The sequence below is a fragment of the Astatotilapia calliptera genome, chromosome 2 (genome assembly GCF_900246225.1).
Source record: "Astatotilapia calliptera chromosome 2, fAstCal1.2, whole genome shotgun sequence".
Lineage (NCBI taxonomy): Eukaryota > Metazoa > Chordata > Actinopteri > Cichliformes > Cichlidae > Astatotilapia > Astatotilapia calliptera.
This window is the reverse complement of record NC_039303.1, coordinates 3,798,203-3,819,573: the sequence shown is the minus strand read 5'-3', so window position 1 is coordinate 3,819,573 and position 21,371 is coordinate 3,798,203. Positions and strand designations below refer to the sequence as shown.

Below are 21,371 nucleotides of genomic sequence, written 5' to 3'. Positions count from 1 at the left end.
GTCAACAGAGATGGACATGGGCGAACACAGACAAAACCTCTGCCCGGGGGCTCTCCTGGCTCCACCTTCAACAGTTGGGCAATTCTTCACTTCCTGGTTTTAATTGTGTGCACTAATGATTTCTCAATTCATTTTCAAATCTTTGAAAAAAAATGACAGATGTGCTCATGGGTTTGTTACCTTGTGCAATATGTAAATATACATAATTGCTTGGTTTCTTTGAGAAAGATAACACTTGAATTATGTAATTTTTCAGACTCTCAGTGAACTTAACAACCACCAGAACTTACGAGATGTATCAATTCTGATTTGACCATTAACCACAGGACATATTAGCCAATCATCCTGACATGTAATAATGAACACCACAACTATTGCATGACCTCCTTTGAGCGAGCCGGAAGTAAAAACGTCTTTTTAACATGAAGAAAGCTCCAGCAGAACTGGAGGGGGCGGGGGGGGGGGGGGGGGGGGGGGTAGGTCTGATTGGGGTTGAGGGGAGGAACACAGGACAAATACCTGCTGTGGGAGAGAGTCAGAGATTAATCCAGTCCCAATAAAGTTTAAGACCACCTGAGAACTGGCTAACAAAGTTCCAAGTAGAGCTTCAACATGCTACAGGAAGAAATGGAAGTGAAACAAAACTTTTTTCTAGGTTCTAGGTCCTTTATTATTTGTCACATGCATAGTTATACAAGTATAACACACAGTGAAATGTAGCCTGACACGCTCCTCGACATGTGCAAAAATTGGGGGGGGGGGGGGGGTGTAGAGGAAGAACATTATATATATATATATATATATACACATATAGTATATACACTGGGTGAATGTGCAGTAGTAGCAGCAAGCAGGTGAATTCTGTACATTAATATGAATAGACATCTGACTATTTTACAGGATAGACAATATAAACATATTTAAAATTAAAGGAATTGAAATGTACATTGTGCTTTGGTTTAGTGTCTGGAAGAGTCCTGTCTCAGTCAATTATAGATGATGTGAGAGGGTGGGTGTGTGTGTTTAGGGCACGGATGGCTTGAGGAGAGAAGCTCCTCTTGAGTCTCTCTGTCCTTGCCCGGAAGATGCGGAACCTTCTACCAGATTGCAGAAGTTGGAACAGTTTGTTGCCAGGATGGGACGGGTCCTTCAGTATCTGCGCTGCTCTAGTCCGGCATCTCCTGGTGTAGGTGTCCTGAAGCAGGGGGGGAGCAATCCTGCAGCAGCGTTCTGCTGTACGGATCACTCTCTGGAGAGCTTTTTGGTCCTTCACACAGCTGTTCCCAAACCACGATGTCATGTTCTGTGTGAGGATGCTCTCCACAGCGCCTGTATAGAAAATCCTGAGGATCTTTGGAGAGACCCTGAACTTCCTCAGTTGTCGTGGGTGATACAGGCGCTGCCTAGCCTTTTTGGTCTGGACCTGAATGTGGGCAGCCCATGTCAGGTCTGAGGAGATGTGGACACCAAGATACTTGAAGGACTGCACCCTCTCCACTGGAGCTCCATTGATGATAATGGGCTTGTAGTCTCTGTGCTGACCCCTTCTGAAGTCCACCACCAGCTCCTTGGTCTTGCTGACGTTCAGCTGGAGGTGGTTGTCCTGGCACCACGATGCCAGATTCTTCACTTCATCCATGTAGGCCGCCTCATCGTTGTTGGAGATGGCACCCAACACCACTGTGTCGTCAGCAAACTTCACAATGGTGTTGGAGCCATGGGTGGCCACACAGTCTGAAGTGTAGAGGGAGTAGAGCAGTGGCGAGAGGACACATCCCTGAGGTGCTCCTGTGTTGATGGTGTTGCTGTTGGAGAAGCACCTGCCCACCCTCACCACCTGAGTTCTGCCAGTGAGGAAGTCCAACACCCATGCACACAGACGGCTGTTAAGTCCCAGATCCCTCAGCTTTGTGAACAGTCTGCAGGGCACTATTGTGTTAAACGCTGAATGGTAAATGGACTGGTTCTTATATAGCGCTTTTCCACTATTCTGAGCACTCAAAGCGCTTTACACAACTTGTGCATTCACCCATTCACACCCATTCGCACAAGCACAACTGACATTCACACACATTCATACTCCGATGAATGCATCGGAGAGCAATTTCGGGTTAGTATCTTACCCAAGGATATTTGGCATGCAGACTAGGGGAAACCGGGAATCGAACCACCAACCTTCCGATCAGTAGATGACCTGCTCTACCACCTGAGCTACAGCCACCCCAGCTGAACTGTAATCAACAAACAGCATTCGCACATAGTTACCCTGTTTCTTGTCCACGTGGCTGAGAGTGGTGTGTAGGACGTGGGCGATGGCATCCTCTGTGGATCTGTTGGATCTGTAGGCGAACTGCAGCGGATCTGTAGGCGAACTGCAGTGGATCTGTGGTGTCTGGGATGGAGGAGGAGATGATGTTCTTCAGCAGCCTCTCAAACACCTTCATTACTACCGAGGTCAGTGCAACTGGCCGGTAATCGTTCAGGGATGAGGGTTTGCTGTTCTTGGGCACAGGGATGATGGTGGATCTTTTGAAGCATGTGGGGACCACAGACTTCGCCAGGGACTCGTTGAAGATGTAAGTGAACACACTTGCTAGCTGGTCAGCACAGCAGCGCAGCAGACGGCCGGTGATGCCGTCTGGCCCCGCCGCTTTCCTTGTGTTCACTCTCCTCAGCGCCGCTCGGACGTCATGCTCCGCGATGCTGGTCACCGGTCTCTCGCTGATGACGTCACTGTCCTCGGTAGCCAGGCGGTAGATAGCATTAGCCGCCTGGCTAACCTCGAAACGGGCAGAGTCGGCGTTGATCGGCGCAGTGTCCCTGGCTTTGTAGTCCGTAATGGTGCGTAGTCCGTGCCACATACTCCGTGTGTCGCCCTGGTGGAAGCGGGACTCCACACGTTCCCGGTACCTGCGTTTGGCATCTCTCACCGCGCGCCGCACGCCGTATGAGGCCGCTTTGTAGGCGCTCATATCGCCAGTGGCGAGACCCGCGTTGTAGGAGGCGGTCCTGGCGTTTATAGCAGTGCGGATCGATCTGTCCATCCACGGTTTCTGGTTTGGGAATGTGGTGACTCTGGCAGTGGGGATAATCTCCTCCGCTAGCATATTGACGAAGCATACTGCTACTTCCGTAAACTCGTTGATGTCGACTGCGCATACTCTGAACATGTCCCAGTCTACGTCGTTGAGTGCGTCCTGTAGCGTAGCTTCTGATTGGGCAGTCCACCGTTGTACCTCCCTCGTGGTCACGTCTTCCCTCCGTATGCTTTGTTTATACTGGGGAATGAGGAAGATGGCGTTGTGGTCAGACTTCCCAAAAGCCGGGTGTGAGACAGCTTTGTAGCCCTGCTTGTATGGCGTGTAGCAGTGATCCAAAATCCGATCCCCTCTCATTGGACACGAGACATGCTGGTAAAAGTTTGGCATGACTTGTCTGAGGTTCGCTTTGTTAAAGTCTCCTGCTACAATGAGGGCTGTGCCCGGGTCCTTGTTTTGAAGCGAGCTCAGCACATCATGTAATTCGGACAGAGCCATACCTGTGTCCGCTTGGGGTGGGATGTAGACCGCCGTGGCGATGACTGAGGTGAACTCACGGGGCAGATAGAAAGGGCGGCACTTAATGCTCAGGAACTCCAGATGTGGCGAGCAGCCGCTGGAGAGAGTAGAAATGCTCCTGGCATCACACCACTTTTTGTTTACCATGAAACACACTCCTCCACCTTTGGTTTTGTTCGACTCTGCCGTTCTGTCCGCGCGGAGCACAAAGAATGAATCCGACAAAGTTACGGCCTGGTCCGGCACGGTGGGGGACAGCCATGTCTCCGTGAAGCACAGAATGTTGCAGTCCCTCATGTCACTTTGGAAGGTGACCCTTGCTATTAGGCCATCGAGCTTGTTCTCCATGGATTGTACATTGGCCAGTAGGATACTGGGCAGTGGTGCGCGATGCGCCTGCTGTCTCAGTCTGTTCCTAATACCAGCGCGTTTTCCCCGGCGCTTTTTTGTTCTGTGCCTCGGATGAGCGGCCCGTCCTTTGTTGTTCTCCGCGCCGCGTAGAATCTCTGGCGGCCAGGAAGGGTCAGGTTTAAAAGTGTCCAAGATTAGATGTGCAACCTTGGCACCGATGTTTACAAGTGATCCGCTGTCGTATACTATAAGACTAGAGGATTTTGGGATGTAAACCAGAGCAAAAAATAAGTAAAAAACAAGAAAAGTGGATAGTCGGAGCGGAGCGGTCAGGAAGGCGTCTGGACGTGGCCGCGCCATCTTGGAACATCAGTGATTCTTGAGATAAGGGACAAAACATGTCCAGCAGATAAAACCCAATTTTGTGGTTAAAAATATGCATACAAGTGTTACCCAACTGCCTAAAAGACAAACCATGTCATGGCTCGCTGTGTGGCAGGCAGGATGAGGACCCAAAATGCAAACTCACGGACTCAGGGGATAAACTCAAAATCACAGCTTTAATGCTGGAAGGCAGATCACAGAAAATACAAAACTTAAACTGGGAACCATAAACTAACACTCGCAGAGAGACACAGGGAAATCCACTTAGCATGAGGGAGAACGCGACACAGAACTGAGGGAGACGCAGACATAAATACACAGAGGGTAAACGAGGGAAGTGGGAACACACGGGGACACGGCTGACATAGATAACCATAACGAGACAGGGCGGGGTGAACATAACATGACGTATACAGGCGCGAGAGGCACAAAGTAAAACAGGAAGTGCATGGGGGTTCAGACCGGAGGAGAGAGAGAGCACAGGGAGAACATAGACATATAACGGGCAGGGGAAACAGGGAATAAACACAAAGAGAGACGAGGGCTCATGAATACACAGAGGGGCACACAGGGGGTAAGAGTCATGAAGGGAAAACACTTAGGGAACAACACAACAGGGCAACTCAGGAAACATGGCCTAAATAAGGAATGAAATACAAAAATACAGGAAACTAAGAATACTGGGCCAACATGGCGACGGCATGGGTGGAGACACGAAGGCTGCAGCTGGCGGCGGCGTGGAAGCTGGGGACGGGGACTCCGAGGCTGCAGCTGATGGAGCAGCTGGTGGCTGGACGGGCTCCTCGGGCCCCCCAGTTGACGAGGAAGGTTGCTGAACAGGTCCCTCGGACCCTCCAGCGGAGACAGGTGGCTGAACGGGCCCCTCGGACCCTCCAGCGGAGACAGGCGGCTGAACGGGCCCCTCGGACCCTCCAGCGGAGACAGGCGGCTGAACGGGCCCCTCGGACCCTCCAGCGGAGACGAGGAGGTGCTGGCTAGGCTGAGCAGAGCCGCCAGCAGAGACAAAGAGCGGCTGGAGGCGTTCCCCTGAACCCCCAGCGGAGACGAGGAGGTGCTGGCCGGGCTGACCAGAGCCGCCAGCGGAGATGAGAAACGGCTGTCGGACGGGACCCTCGGACCCTCCAGCTGATGTGACGTGAAGCGGTGGTGTCGCCGCAGGGTGCCGGATAGGCACACCCGGGAGTCCAACAGCAGACGCAGGACAAACAGTTATGGAGGCCCCTGGCTGGACTAGGAGCTGAGGAAACACAGGCTGCTGAAGCACAATCCCAGAGAGAGAGAGAGCAGGTGAAAAACAGTCTATAGGGCTTAATATCTTGGCACAAAAGACCATGAAGTGAACAGTGGTAGTGACCACCAGTTCTGAGCCAGCAATCATAGGGTACCCAGAGTCTGCATCAGTCCAAAGTGGCTCAAAGGTTAATGGCCCTGTCTCTGTAACCCCAGGAGAGGTCAACATAAGCTGGTTGGATTTAATCGATGGTAGTGTGCGGCTCAGAGGAGCTGGTACAACCCTACGGAAAACAAGAATTGCCACTCGATCCACAAAAACAAGGCTCAGATCATCAGGAGCTGACTCCTGGAAAAACAGTGAATACACAGGTATGGACCTAACCAATGGCACCGTGGTAGCATGACTGTGATGTGTTGGATGAATGTGTGTGTTGGAACCTGCACCCGTAGTGATCTGTGGCTTCAGAGTGATAGCTACATTGAGTGGAGAGACAGATACGGGTAAAACGGTACTTGAACCATTAACTGAAGCAGGTGACACTTCAGGCTGAGAGTGGGAGGTAACACCATTGGTCGGGGCCAAAATCTTATCTAGTGATGAGTTCACAGAGACAGGAGAAAATGGTGTCACGTTAACCCTGATCTCAGCCTCCATCTCCTGAGTGGAGGTAATGGTGCTGGAGCAAAACAGTTCAAAATCACCTTGTTTATTACCTCCAGGAAGACAGAAGTCATGTCAGGATAACTAGTTATGTTTTCGTTACCTTCATTCAGAGACTGGTGGAGGAGCAGGGCTCATGAATACACTTAGGGAACAACACAACAGGGCAACTCAGGAAACATGGCCTAAAAAAGGAATACAAAAATACAGGAAACTAAGAATACTGGGCCAACATGGCCCAGGACCATGACAAACCAAGGCAATGTTTATACAACAAAACTACAATTTTGCATTTTTTATAAATATATATTTATTTTAAATGGTACAATTCATTACCAGTACCTTAAAAATCCATTGTCCAGAAGCAGGTGTGATAATATTACAATACAGAAAAAAAAATTAAAAGTAATGTAAAATTTAACATCATGGCTCTCATCACTAAGTATTTAAGTCAATACCTTATATAATATCAAAATATGCAATTGAAAATTTATTTTTAAATATTTTTTAAGTGATTAAAATCGTGTCCAGAGTTTTTGTCAACACCGTCAGATTTTTTTAAAAGTACAAAAAAATCAGGAATTATTGTGGGCAGCTTACACTCTGAGGACCCCTTTACCACTTCCTGTTTGATACACATGCCATGAGGTCACTGCTGTGATAATTTGTTTGTTTTTATTTCATTTATTGCGCACCTTTCTGATAAAACTCTGTGTCACAACCATAGTGCGTCAACACCAAAGTCGATGAAATGCAAGATTTAAATTTTTTTTCTTGTAAAAAGAGCCTCATTTAGGTAGATTGTAGAGGCCATAAGCAGCTGATGAAAAACAAGATGGCTTCTGTCAGATAAACATGTGTTATGAGAGAAAGTCGGTGATGTCAACACCATCAGGATTTTGGTCTGACGGTGTTGACCCTTTTTCTAATGGTGTTGACAAATGCCACAAAAGTGTGCTATTCATCAATTATATTATCAATTATAAGTTATTTTTTACTAATATTTCAGATATATTACCTCCTGTGTACTTTACTGATATTTCTGCTTCACAAATGTGTCAAATATTATCAAATTTGTATTATCTTGAATCTCATTGTTTATGTATACATTATTGATCCTGTAGGAAAATGCTTAGTCCTCTGCATTTAACCAATTCACTCAGTGATGCAGTGGGCAGCTACCAATGCACAGTGTTGGGGAGTAACGGAATACATGTACCGCCGTTACGTATTTAAAATACAAAATATGAGTAACTGTATTCCGTTACAGTTACCGTTTAAAAAGGTGGTATTCAGAATACAGTTACTTTGTTGAAATAAATGGATTACACTGCGGTACTTTCCTGTTCCATTTTGTCGCGGGTCAGGACTGTTTGGGTTTTGTTTGACAGCTACGTTCTGTTGTTCCAGGCGGCAGGATTACGGTTGCCATGGTTACAGGGCGACGCTCTCTCTCTCTCTGCGACTGTGTGTTTCCTGGGTGAGAGAGCGCCTTTTCGTTGTTGTTGTTGTTGTGCTAAGCTAACTTACTGTCATTGAGTAACGTAACGGAATACATTACAGAATACATTTTGGGGCATGTATTCTGTATTCTGTAATGGAATACATTTTAAAAGTAACCTTCCCAACACTGCCAATGCAGGATAGCCGCTGTTCGTTGTATTTGAACGCCCAACCTTTCAATCATGTGGCATCTACTGAGCTAGCTGTGCCCGAGAGCTGTTCTTTAAGTGATGATGGATGAATCCTGCTTCCGGGCCCAAACTACTGTGTTTATTAAGCCTGTTGTGCTGTTAAAATGTTTTAATGCTTTTATCTTGTTCTATTACATCTGAACAAGCCCCTAAAAGCAGCCAGTGATCACTGTCAGCCTAACCATCGCGAACCCTCACGTTAACTTTTATCAAGTGGAAAAAAGTTAGCGTTCATCCTCCAGCTTCACTGTGTTTATGTTATGCTAAGATAGCTGTGTCGCTAACGATCACATAGCACATCATTATATACCAGCTAGCCCAACTTCAGTAACCTGACAATAGTCACTGCAGTTTAGTTTTCTGTCTCCATTTATGTTGGAAGTGATAGCAGAGCTGGTGTATCATGTTCAGGTGGAAACAAGCAATCTAACTTTAACTCTGTTAAATTTCATATATTCTGTCTTCATGGATACCTGGATGTTACACCTGGTAGAGCCACACTGATCATTTTATTAAAGATGAAAGAATTTAGAGAGTTTGTATCTCTCAGTGATGCCGCAGAGTTCCTTTGACTTTGGGATCTGCAGCGGAGTTTGGACCTGGAAACAGCTAATGACATCAAACTTAATGGCTGGATAGCATTTCTATTGCTTAATGCATAATTGTGTTGTGAATATTCATCCTTAATCTGTGAAAAAGCACAAGGTTCAGAAAAATTATAGTGATTACAAAATGGTACATTTCAGGCTAAAATAGCAAAGGGGAAGCTGTCAGTAGAGGAACGAAAGAGAAGGAACAGGGATGATCAAAAAAGAAGGAGAGAAAACATTAACAGCCAGCCTGAGTTGAAGAAAGAGTTTCTCATAAAGGGAAAGATGGACAAATAGAGTGAAAGAGGGAAAAATAAAGAACATCAGTGATCTGAAAGGAAGAGAAAAAAGTCAGAAGACAAGGTTTTGGAAACAAGCACAGAGGGGCCACCGTAAATATACTTTTATTTATTCGCTCCACATAGCAATGTTTGGTTTCTTCCTGAATACTATCGTTGTTTATATTTACTGCGGGAAGAAATGGTAAAAACTGTGTTTTATAAGGAAAATGCTCAAAAACGCTCTCCGCCTGTGAACAAGAACAAAACCCAAAGAAACCCCAGCCTTTCCTGTTGGTCAAAAAATGTACCATGTCGACCAATAGAAAAATGATATGGCAACATAGCATTTAGTTGTTTAGGAAGGGGGAAGTTGTAGGAGTGACAGCGGTGTTTTGAGATGTGAGAGATTTGCGACGTTTAGCGCAAATCTTGTGTAGTTAGTGTGTAGTGTAGTCAATAGTTTTGTTGTGTGTGTCAGAACAATGAGGCGACTGCTGAATGTTACAGGTGTTACAGCAGTGATACATCTCCTGTTGTCAGGCCTGCAGGTATCAGGCTGTTGTTCTCCTTCATCTCATAGTGGACAGAAATTATTTTTGCAGTGACACAAATAATTTGTGTGGCATCAGATTTGATGCAGAACAGCTGATTGTTCTGTAAATAGTGTGAAATGTTTATTTAAAAACATCTTGGCTGCATTTTTAGGTAAACAGCTGCAAAAAACTTTGTTGTTTGCATAACTCAGTTACTTTTTTGAAGAAGTAACTATAATTAATTGCCCAACATTGGTCATTATTTACTGTATTTTGCAGACAGAGAGTTACAGACTCTCTCCCAGACCACAGACTCATAATACAAGTCAGAGCTTTATAGAAAAAAAAAGAAAGTTGTGTTTTCAAAATTGGAGTTCAAGTTATTTTCCTTCCAATAGTGTTAACATCCTACACAGGTCAGGAAAAATATATTTTTTTAAATTTTCGTTGTAAGTGGGCTAAAGCAGTTAATTAAAAGTAGTCTAACATAAATGCTGTAATTTGATTACTTTAATAAACCATGTAACTTAGATTGATTTGATGCTGGCGTGACCACAGCGGACACGTCTAGTGTTGCTCACAGTGGTCCAAGGGACCGCTCAGAGAGTTTGTGTGTTCGCTCCGACACATGAACAATTAGAGGGAACATTGGCTGTAACTAAGTTTAAGAATATAATCCACCCACTGTTATCATCTTCAATGCCCTGTACCAACACAGAGCAGAGCAGCTATCTGAATACTACTCCAACAGAGGTCGATCATCTTGTTAATAATATCACCTCCTCACTACGTACGACTCTGGATACTGTAGCTCCTGTGAAAACTAAGGTCTCTAATCAGAAGTACCTGACTCCGTGGTATAATTCTCAAACACGTACCCTAAAGCAGATGACTCGTAATCTGGAGAGGAAATGGCGTGTCACAAATCTAGAGGATCATCATTTAGCCTGGAGAAATAGTTTGCTGCTTTATAAGTAAGCCCTCCGCAAAGCCAGAACATCTTACTATTCATCACTGATTGAAGAAAATCAGAATAACCCCAGGTTTCTCTTCAGCTCTGTAGCCAGGCTGACAAACAATCAGAGCTCTGTTGAGCCAACCATCCCTTTAACGTTAACTAGTAATAACTTCATGAACTTCTTCACAAATAAAATTTTTATCATTAGAGAAAAAATTACCAGTAATCATCCCACAGATGTAATATTATCTACAGCTACTCTTAGTACCATTGATGTTAAGTTAGACTCTTTTTCTCCAATTGATCTTTCTGAGTTAACTTCAATAATTAATTCTTCAGAACCATCAACGTGTCTTTTAGACCCCATTCCTACAAAACTTCCATTAATTAATTCTTTGATCTTAAATATGATCAACCTATCTCTAATAATCAGCTATGTACCACAGGCCTTCAAGCTGGCTGTAGTTAAACCTTTACTCAAAAAGCCATCTCTAGACCCAGCAGTCTTAGCTAATTATAGGCCAATCTCCAACCTTCCTTTCATATCAAACATCCTTGAAAGAGTAGTTGTCAAACAGCTAACAGATCATCTGCAGAGGAATGGTTTATTTGAAGAGTTTCAGCCAGGTTTCAGAGCTCATCACAGCACAGAAACAGCTTTAGTGAAGGTTACAAATGATCTTCTTATGGCTTCTGACAGTGAACTCATCTCTGTGCTTGTCCTGCTAGACCTTAGTGCAGCATTCGATACTGTCGACCAAAATATCCTATTACAGCGATTAGAACATGCTGTAGGTATTACAGGTATTGTACTGCAGTGGTTTGTATCATATCTATCTAATAGACTCCAATTTGTGCATGTAAATGGAGAGTCCTCTTCACACACTGAGGTCAATTATGGAGTTCCACAGGGTTCAGTGCTAGGACCAATTCTGTTTACATTGTACATGCTTCCCTTAGGCAGCATCATTAGAAGACAAAGCATACATTTTCACTGCTATGCAGATGACACCCAGCTCTATCTGTCCATGAAGCCAGATACCACACAACAATGAGTTAAACTGCAGGAATGTCTTAAAGACATAAAGACCTGGATGGCCGCTAACTTTCTGCTTCTTAATTCAGATAAAACTGAGGTTATTGTACTCGGCCCTGAAAATCTTAGAAATATGGTATCTAACCAGATTCTTACTCTGGATGGCATTACCTTGGCCTCCAGTAACACTGTGAGGAACCTTGGAGTCATTTTTGACCAGGACATGTCCTTTAACGCACATATTTAAAGCACATATGTAAGACTGCTTTCTTCCATTTGCGCAACATCTCTAAAGTTAGAAATATCCTGTCTCAGAGTGATGCTGAATAGTGATGGGATTTCCGGCTCTTTTTAGAGAACTGGCTCTCACATATGCTTTCAATTGTGTAATTTAAGTGATCTAGGTAGCTCTGTTTTGGAAGTTCAGTTAACGCTAGAAATGTGCTTTGGAGTTCGTACGTGTTTTGTCTCTAGGGGCCACCGCATATATTTATATATAAACATATATAAATAAAACCACTTTTTTTTTACATTAGTAATTCCTTTTGTGCATAATTTTATATTGTTGTTAATAATAAATTAATTAAAGCAACAAAACAACCTAAAGAGCCGGTTCGGAGCCGAAAGAGCCGGCTCTTTTTAGTGAGGCGAGCAGAAAGAGCCGGTTCTCCAAAAAGAGCTGGAAATCCCATCACTAGTAGTGATGGTAAATTTGATTCCTTTTAGTGAATCGAGTTTGAATGAGTCACTCACCAAAATGAATCGGGTGTTTTGAGTCATTTGAGTCACTGAGTCAGTTGCTAGGAGAGTGCAAAAAATTTACATTTTCATGCAAACTTAATTTGTTTGTCTTTTCATGTAAACCCTAAGATGCTAAGATGAGTGATTGAAAAAGAAAAACAACTCTTTTATAGAGCAAAAAAGAGCAAAAAATAAAGATTTGTAAAGGGAACATTTATTTTTATTTCAATAGAATATCAATGAAATTTCTGACAGATAGAAAATGAAATGTGAATCAACAAAATCAAAATCAAAAATATAAATAAAAATAAATAAAATTCACAGATTACTGTGTTCAAAAGTACTAGTCCACTTCAAAATTAATTGTCCCTTACAGATTGGCATTGAGGAAAATAAGCTCCCGAACTTTTCCAGGGCTGAGGCAGTTCCTCCTGTCTGTAATTATTTGTCCTGCCTTTGAAAAGATCCGCTCTAATGGAACGGAAGTTGCCACTATGCAGAGTCTCGTCTTCATAATATCGCAGGTTTTTTTTAAGACAGTGGCACGGGACTTCCACCACTCCAGGAGGTCAGATGTCCGGGGTAGGAGTGGCTCTGACAGGAATCCTTTAATCTCCAGCATTGCCTCTGTGAAGGGGTTTTGGACTCCTGGCCTCAGTGATGCAACCCGCTCCTCAAAATCGGCCCAAATCACAGGCACTGTCTCAGTGGAAGTACTGGCCTGTGGGACACCCTCTCCTTCCTCTGTGCTGGGTGTTGCCAGTGGCAGTGGTCTTAAGGACCTTGATGCAGCTCCCACAACTCTTGTTACAGCATCTTCTGCATGTCTATCATGTAAAAATGCATGCTTCTTGAACCTGGGATCCAAAAGTGTAGCATCTGCAAGCAGGCTCACTTGTTCGATCCCCCCCAGCCGTTTGACAATTTCTGCCATGAGGATGTCTACCATGTTGTGGATTGGCTGATAGATGAAAGGACTTCTCTGTCTGTGTGCAGTAATCCTCTGCAGCCCTCTTGCCATTAAAATGGCTTTTGATCCAGTAACAAACCTGTTGAGGAGAAATAAAGGAAAGACTATAGTTCCATGCGTTTTAATGCAGTTACAGTGCAGTGCATTAAGCATACATTGTCATATAAAACCATTTTACAGTTTACATTTAATTATAAGCTGTTGTAAGAAACATCTTAAATGCTATTATCTGGGAAAGAATTGAAAAATGTGTTTAGGCAAATGTAATGACACAACATGAAATATATACATGTATTATGACACTATTTTAACATACCTTTCGGCACTCAGTTCCACAGTCACTTCCTCAAAAGGCTGCAGGACCTCACAGGTTTCCTTGACCATCTCCCACTCTTCAAGTGACAGGGTTTGCAGCTGTGGATTTACCAAGGCCAGGGTGGAAATGAGGGGATCCTTCACTTCTGCAATCCGCTTCAGCATGTAATAAGTGGAATTCCACCTGGTTGGCACATCTTGCTTCAGTCGTAGTTGGGGCTGTCCCATCTGCTGCTGTGTCTCTCTCAGTTTAGCAGAAGCCACTGTGCTGTGGCGTGTATATTCAGTTATTGCTTTTACCTTTCTAATAATTTCTTGAATTTGAGACTGCTGGATTCCCTTTCTGACAATTAAATTCAAAATGTGTGCAAAACAATTTAGATGGTTCCAGTGCAGGATGTCACCCACAGCCTTCTTGACATTGGCTGCACTATCACTTACACATGCAACTATCTTTTCCATAATGGCCCATTCAGTTGCAATGCTTTCCAGCTCTCTACCCAGGTTTTCAGATGTATGGTTGTCTTTTAATTCAAAACAGTCCAACAAGTTTGACTGCAGCTTAAACTCGGTCACATAGTGGCATGTAACAGACATGTAACTTGCTGATGTGCTGGAGGTCCAGCAGTCAGTTGTTAAGCACACAGCAGGTGCTGTCTTGATTTTTTCCTGAACATCAGCTCTTATCTTCTGAAACAAATTGGGCATCAGCTGTCTGGATACTGTACTTCTACTGGGAAGAACATATGAAGGATCAAGTGCCTTGGTGAACTCCCTAAATTCTCTGTCATCAACGATTGAAAAGGGCTGAAAATCTTGGGCAATCATTTTAACCAGAGCCTGGTCAACCTTGCTCTGCTGAAGTGGTATCATGGGCCTTGACACAAATGCTCCCATGTAAGACTGGCTCTGTCTTCTTTTTGCTGATTGTTGTTCTTGCCCTGCTGTGTGTGTGCTTGTATTTTCTTTCTGAGTACTTGTTGATGTGCTGCTGGAATAAACAGGTGATGTGACCGCTGTTGATAATGCTGCTGTTGAATATTGTTGCTCCTGCTGCTGGCTGCTAGGTTGTCCAATGCTAGTAGCTGCGTTTTGACTATGCTGTTGTTGTAGCATGACTGTGGGGTGCTTGCTACTGAGATGTCTTCTCATATTTGATGTACTTGCCCCTCGAAAAGACAAAACTGTCTTGCAAATGTTGCATTGTGCGTGTGTTGCACTTTTCATTTGAAAATGCATCCAAATATTGCTTCTTCGATGACTATCCATTGTTCCTCGTATCTTTAACTCGCACTGCCGGCAAACAACACCGTAGTACCGCCCCCTTGCCCCATACACGTGGAAAAAAACACAAACACCTTTAGAATTTTCTGTTTTTTTATTATTAGTATTTTCCTCAAATGTGTCACATATATATTTTCTTATCTAAATAATTTAGTGAAATAGCGAATTTCTAATTATTTAACTTACATTATTGCAGCAGCAGTTCATATATTTTTTCCTTAAGTCTGCTTATGATCTTTTCAAAAAAACAAAGTGTAGACTGAATGTTATACTGTGTCAGTCAGACTATCGGATTTCGTCTTCGGTGAAGGAGCGACTCTTCCAAGGTAACACGCTCTGAGTTTCAACAGCTGATAACCGAGAGGGAGGGGTGAGTGTGTCTCATGAAGCATGAGGGTCCACTGAGCTGTGTACCAGGGGGCGCTAATGTACCTTAACGTTGGTGCTAACTAAGAAGAAGAAGAAGCTGCGAATCGGGAGGGAGGGGGTGAGTGAGTGAGTGATTCCTCTATGCTACGATTCAGCACAGGAAGGGAGGGGGTGAGTGAGTCAGTGATTCGTTCAACTTGTTTGAGCTGTGAGCCAGGAGGGAGGGGGTGAGTGATTCAGTGATTCGTTCAACTCGTCTGAGCTGTGAGCCAGGAGGGAGGGAGTGAGTCCTGAGTGATTCGCTTACTCTACGATTCAGCACAGCAAGGAAGGGGGTTAGTCAGTCCTGAGTGATTCGCTTATGCTACGATTCAGCACAGGAATGGAGGGGGTGAGTAACTCAAATGTGCTGTTAGCATGTTAGCTGAGCGATGCTACAGTGAACCAAGGAGCTATTTTCTTGATGTGAGGTTTCTACTCAAGGTTTTTTCTTCCAGTTCAGAGCAGAAATGCTTTTGTTAAGAAACTGGCTGTTGTTTCCCCCCCACAGTTTTAATTATAAGCTAGATATATTTCTACTAATGGAATTAGCTTGCTAACAGCAACAGGGATGAGTCAGTGAGTCAGTTGGGCTTGTGAATCATGATTCACGAGTCAGTAAAGTGATTCTCGAGTATTGAATGATTCGTTCACGAATCGAACATCACTAATCACTAGTGCTCAGTCGCCTAGTGCCTGAGCTCGGATCATACCAAAATTAGGGGGAATTTACGATGGTACGCTCTGTGCTTCGTGTGTTGTTTTTGTTTTATACAGTTGTCAGGCAGGCATCTAACTAACAAATTACACTCTGAAAAAATGACCCGGGCTTAAGCCCTGTAAGCCACCACCCCCGCTCCGCTGATGGTTGACTCCAAATCTCCTGAACACTATGTCGATTTGAGAAGACCGAAACAGCGAGACCAAGACCGAGACCAAAGTCAGTCGAGACCAAGACAAGACCCAGACAAAAGTCCACGTAAAAGTGGTCTCGAGACCAAGACCGGTCTCGAGACATCCAACTCTACAAAAGAATGCCACATCACTCGATGGAAATGAGCATTATCAGCCTACACCGGGCTGAAGTCAAAGACAGCCCGAAAGGATCTGAGGTCTGAGTTGCAGTCTGAGGTGCAACCCGATGGTGTCAGATGGACCGAAACATAACTTTTCAGAGGTGTTCTATGGATTTTTATTTCAGGCAAGCATGGTTCAAGGTTCAAGGTTCTTTATTATTTGTCACATGCATAGTTATACAAGTATAACACACAGTGAAATGTAGCCTGACACGCTCCTCGACATGTGCAAAAATTGGGGGGGGGTGTAGAGGAAGAACATTATATATATATATATATATATATATATACACATATAGTATATACACTGGGTGAATGTGCAGTAGTAGCAGCAAGCAGGTGAATTCTGTACATTAATATGGATAGATATCTGACTATTTTACAGGATAGACAATATAAACATATTTAAAATTAAAGGAATTGAAATGTACATTGTGCCTTGGTTTAGTGTCTGGAAGAGTCCTGTCTCAGTCAATTATAGATGATGTGAGAGGGCGGGTGTGTGTGTTTAGGGCACGGACGGTCAGTCACGTCAGTGGTATCAATTCCCTTATTCTCCAGGAATTGCCTGCATGAGGCTAGGTACTGTCATGCACCAGAAGGAACCCAGGACCCACTGCACCTAATGGCTGTTGCCAAGCCTGTACTGAAATGGATAAATGTGATGCTTTTTTCCACTCAAAAATGTTGCTACAGAACTGAGGCAGCTTGCGCAATAATACATTGCTCTAATCATGGACACAAAGGGGAGAGAGTACACCTCTGAGACAGTTTAACAGTCCTGGGACTGGTATGTACCTAGCCTCTTGTTTCTGAGCTAGGATTAATATGTCACCTCTGTCACTGCAGGAGCCCTGTCCTATGCTGAGCTGGGAACATGCATGAAGAAGTCTGGCGGGCATTACACATACATAATGGAAGCGTTTGGACCTCAGATGGCTTTTATAAGACTATGGGCTGATCTCATTGCTATAAGGTAATGCTTTTTGCCTCAAATTAAGTCTGAATCTTTAGCTCTACAAATCATTGTTTTTTGTCACAAAGTATAATATAAAGGATGTTGCTTGTGGTGGCAAGAGTCACTGGTTCCAGCAGTAAGCAGCTATTTTCTGTAACAGTGTAAAGCCTTAATACAATGCTAACTCGGTAGCAAACAGAGAGACAGATGCAGTCAGTGACAGGTCAGTAGTTGGTGGAGACCAAAAACAAAGCTAAACAAGACAAATGTTGGACTTAAGTGAGTATTAACATGATTCAAAAAGGAAGCTGATGTTACTCATCAAACCTGATGGGACCTTTGCCATAACATCTTTATAAGTGTTATCTTTCAGTTTGATTTACAGATCTGTTGCTCATTAGTGACCACATAGTATAAATAAAACTGAATTGAATTGAAAGTTTAGACTCGGGGTGTCACATGTAACCACGGGTTGACGATAAATCTGATTATATAAATTGTCTAATTGTATGTGTTTGTACAGTTACTGGGACTTATTCAACACAAAATACAACAAGTTGTATGGAGGTGATGAAAAAGTTTAAGAAGAAAAGACAAGAAGCTATAGATGAATTTAAATGACAGTATTATTTCTATTATTATATTATATATATTATTGCATTTGGGTGCTCTAGTTTAGATTATACCACATCAGCACAAAAATAATTTCTCTCAATCTCAGGCTTTTACATCATCACCATCACACAAGTCAATGCTGCTGTAATTGGTGGAGGAGCAGAAAACAACTTGTACGCCTCTAGTCACCTAATGTGTTGCAAATATTGTGTAGTGTCTATTTTACAAAAAAATGGTGTATACATAATCTCTTAGACTGTGTTTGGTGGGGAGCAAAAGCTGAATGGCTGCATGTGACACTAAGTTTACTTTGTACCACAGAGTTGAAAAAATGCTCTATGGAAGTAAATGTGTACACAGACAAGGTGAAGCAGTACAAACCAGTCTACTGGCTATTTGGAGCTGCACAATCTTATGCTACCCTCAGGCTACAAGGACTGAATGGAAACCATGGGAAATGAACAGAGAGGGAGGCAGAGAATGAAAACAAGAATGAGGGGGACAAAGAGCGATTTCCCCGGCTGCAGTGACTGCTGTGGGAAATGAAGAGGGAAATACAGATGAGCCAGAAGCTGAGCCTTTGGGACTAGCCAGTATTGTTTCATTCATATTGAAACCAAGCCTACTACTGTGCACACATGAGGATGTGATTATGGAAATGTTATGTCTAGGAAGTTGCCCATCTGATATTACAAACAAACTCCGATCGTTATACCTGCTACAGTGGGACTTACAGTGGGATGTGAAAGCCGGCTTGGAAATCACCACGATCGTATTTATTTGAGAAAGCTTTTAAATAGACCAGAGTCTGTGAAATGTGCTGTATAAGTAAACGTTTTTTTTTACTTATTTATGATCTAACACATGTACCATCACCAAGTAATTTTTTTCTAAGAAGTCTTGTCACATATTTCATAACTTTCTATGAAGTCATGTTGGATCTTTCAGCATCAGCTGTATTATGCTGGGTTAAAAACCCATCAAACTGAGATCCTTTGATTTCATTTTTGTGACTTTTGTGTTTCACTTGCTTTTAAAAATGTATATCACAAAAACAAATATAACAAATATGCTGCCATCTAACAGATGCTTGTTTTCCCATACCCACTACTGCATTTCTTTGTTTCATGTCCAGCTGCAATGAATCGAAGTCATGTATTTGCTTTGTATTAGCTTTGATTTTGGTCACCACCTTCAGTGTTAGCTCTAGAACCATGTCTTTTTTGCTGTACTGACTTGATGAGACTGCCAAAGGTGAAGATGCAGAAAATGAAACAAAGCTGTAGTTGAAGGTGACTAAAAAACTCTACAAGGCTGGAAACATAAGTGATAATCTTTTATGGAACTATGAATGTTACCTAAGGTTATATAAATTAATGTTAATATAAAAACTGACATATTTGGTTGCATCTTGCAGGCCTGCAGGCATGGCGGTCATTTCTCTGGCCTTTGGTCAGTACATCCTGGAACCTCTGTTCATGCCATGTGGTATCCCCCCCCTGGCTGTCAAACTGGCCACAGCCATTGGCCTAAGTATATACCTTTGCTACTGTAATAAGGAGTGTTATAATATGCCCAGATGTTATCTTAGTGAATTGTTGTGAAGGGTGTTGTAAATAGCTCGGGTAAATAGCAGAAGACAGAAGTGTGCATGAGAAGGAAGAGGGGTTTGACAAAAAGACCCAGGACTATCCTCAGCTTATCAACCTTCTAAACAATCATAGGGCACAACAATCTCCAGTATAGCAAATTCACATGAATGAGCATTTCAGAGCATTTTAAACTGGGCCACTGATTATACACACTGATAGTTGCTCAGTTTCTCATATTCAGCCAAACTTTCCTACGTTCAGCACTGTAAATAACTGAGTTTGAATTCTGTCAAAAGTAGGACATTTTGTTTATATCATAAATGTTTGAACATAAAGTATAATTTGTTTTGTCAACACAACAAATTATTGATGGAATAAATAATCGCATCATGGTTTCCCAACTAAAGGATAAGTTGAGTGAATTAGTTGATCCTTCTCATTTATCTGAGGGAACATCAGGGCTTTGTCAGTCTAGTCGAGAGATGTAATGTCTCTAGCATGTCCTGGGTCTATCTTGAGGCCAGTCAGGAAGGGTGCTAGGCAGATGGTCGAGCCACCTCAACTGGTTCCTGTCATTGCGGAGGGGTATTGGCTCTATTTCTGATGAAGCCAGCAGAACTACTTTACCCACTAAAAGCAGAGATGAGGCCACCAAAGTTGAAGCCTTCCATAATTTGGCTCCAACTAGAATTTCTGTCCATAGAAATTCTGAACATAATCGGTGACACAGAAATGCCGTCTAGCACCCAGTGCAAATTAGTCCCACTTATTTCCAACAAAGCGACCTTCCGACGTTCCAAGCTCTTGCTGTAGTTGTACAATGGCTTGGAACAGTGGGTCAGGTACCCCATACTCCTGTAGCACCTGCCACAGGATACCTTGACGGATGCAGTCAGATACTTTCTCCAAACGTACAAAACATTTGTAGAATGGTTAGAAAAAAATACTGACGCACATTAAATATTCTCGAAAGGGGATATTTCTTAAAGATGGTATTTGTAACCACAATTTGCCAATACAGAGACTCCACCTCAGTTCTCCACTCAACGCAAGAGAGTCCAAAAACATAGAGGAAGTCAGTGTGAATCTCATCCAATCCAGAGTTTCTGCCACCCAGTAGTAATTTAACTACCTCAGGGACCCTGGTCCTCCAACTCTGCTTTCTCTTCTGAAGGCCTGTCAGTGGGATACAAGGCTGAGGGGCCCAAGTAACCCAGTACAGGGTGAGCTGGAGTGAAGTGGAAGACTGAAAAGACACCACTTGATATATTCGTATATTATATAATTATCATAATATAATATAATATAAACATGTTTTGACAAAAACAAATGCCCCCCACGCCAAATTTGTAGCTAAAGGCATCTGGTTATCAAAAAGCTTACAAAATGTTTCCTTTAATTCTAAACTGGTTTCTTGTAAGGCAGCGGTCCCCAACCCCCGGGCCTCGGACCAGTACCGGTCCGTGAGTCGTTTGGTACCGGGCCACGAGAGTTGAGGCTCAGGTGTGAAATGTATAGTTTTCAGGGTTTCTATCGGTTTTCAGCGTTATTTTGTTATCGTTTTTATCGTTCTTTTCACGTGTGTTATGAATAAATTTCCTTTTTTTCGGTACCGGTACTAGTTTTATTTTGTTGTATTTATCCGCGACACCTTAAAGGCTGGTCCATGAAAATATTGTCGGGCATAAACCGGTCCGTGGCGCAAAAAAGGTTGGAGACCGCTGCTGTAAGGCACAGGTTGTGACTGACGTTAGCACAGAAAACAACATTCAGGGACATCTGATCTTTAGTCACTACATAGAAAGTAATCCCACTTACTAAATGTAATAATGTGATATGACTAGCTTAGACTTTTCTGTTGATGGTGAGCCTTCAATATGGTCACAAACACTGTATGACTGCTTGACATGGTTCCCTCTCTCTGCAGCGTCTGTTATGTACCTGAACAGTATGAGCGTAACGTGGACAGCCAGGATTCAGATCTTCCTCACTGTCAGCAAGCTTCTGGCCATTGCCATCATAATAGTGCCAGGCATGTACCAGCTCTTTAAAGGTATCATCAGTGACACCTCTCTAGCACTGCACACGTACCACCACCAAAATTCTGAGTGTT

At 43.3% G+C, this 21,371-nt stretch overlaps 1 protein-coding gene across 3 annotated transcripts in view; it reads left to right on the top strand.

Annotated features, from left to right (window-relative positions):
- The window catches only part of slc7a11 (solute carrier family 7 member 11), a 50,475-nt gene that overhangs the window by 3,548 nt on the left and 25,556 nt on the right, over positions 1–21,371 (top strand). For 2 of the 3 annotated variants that reach the window (XM_026182061.1, XM_026182051.1), the window contains exons 2-4: positions 16,943–17,069; positions 19,084–19,199; positions 21,186–21,311. In XM_026182061.1, coding sequence (XP_026037846.1) covers positions 16,943–17,069; positions 19,084–19,199; positions 21,186–21,311 — 369 coding nt within the window. Of the gene's footprint in view, positions 1–15,236; positions 15,370–16,942; positions 17,070–19,083; positions 19,200–21,185; positions 21,312–21,371 lie in introns of those variants that run through there. The other variant, XM_026182069.1, reaches the window with a different exon arrangement.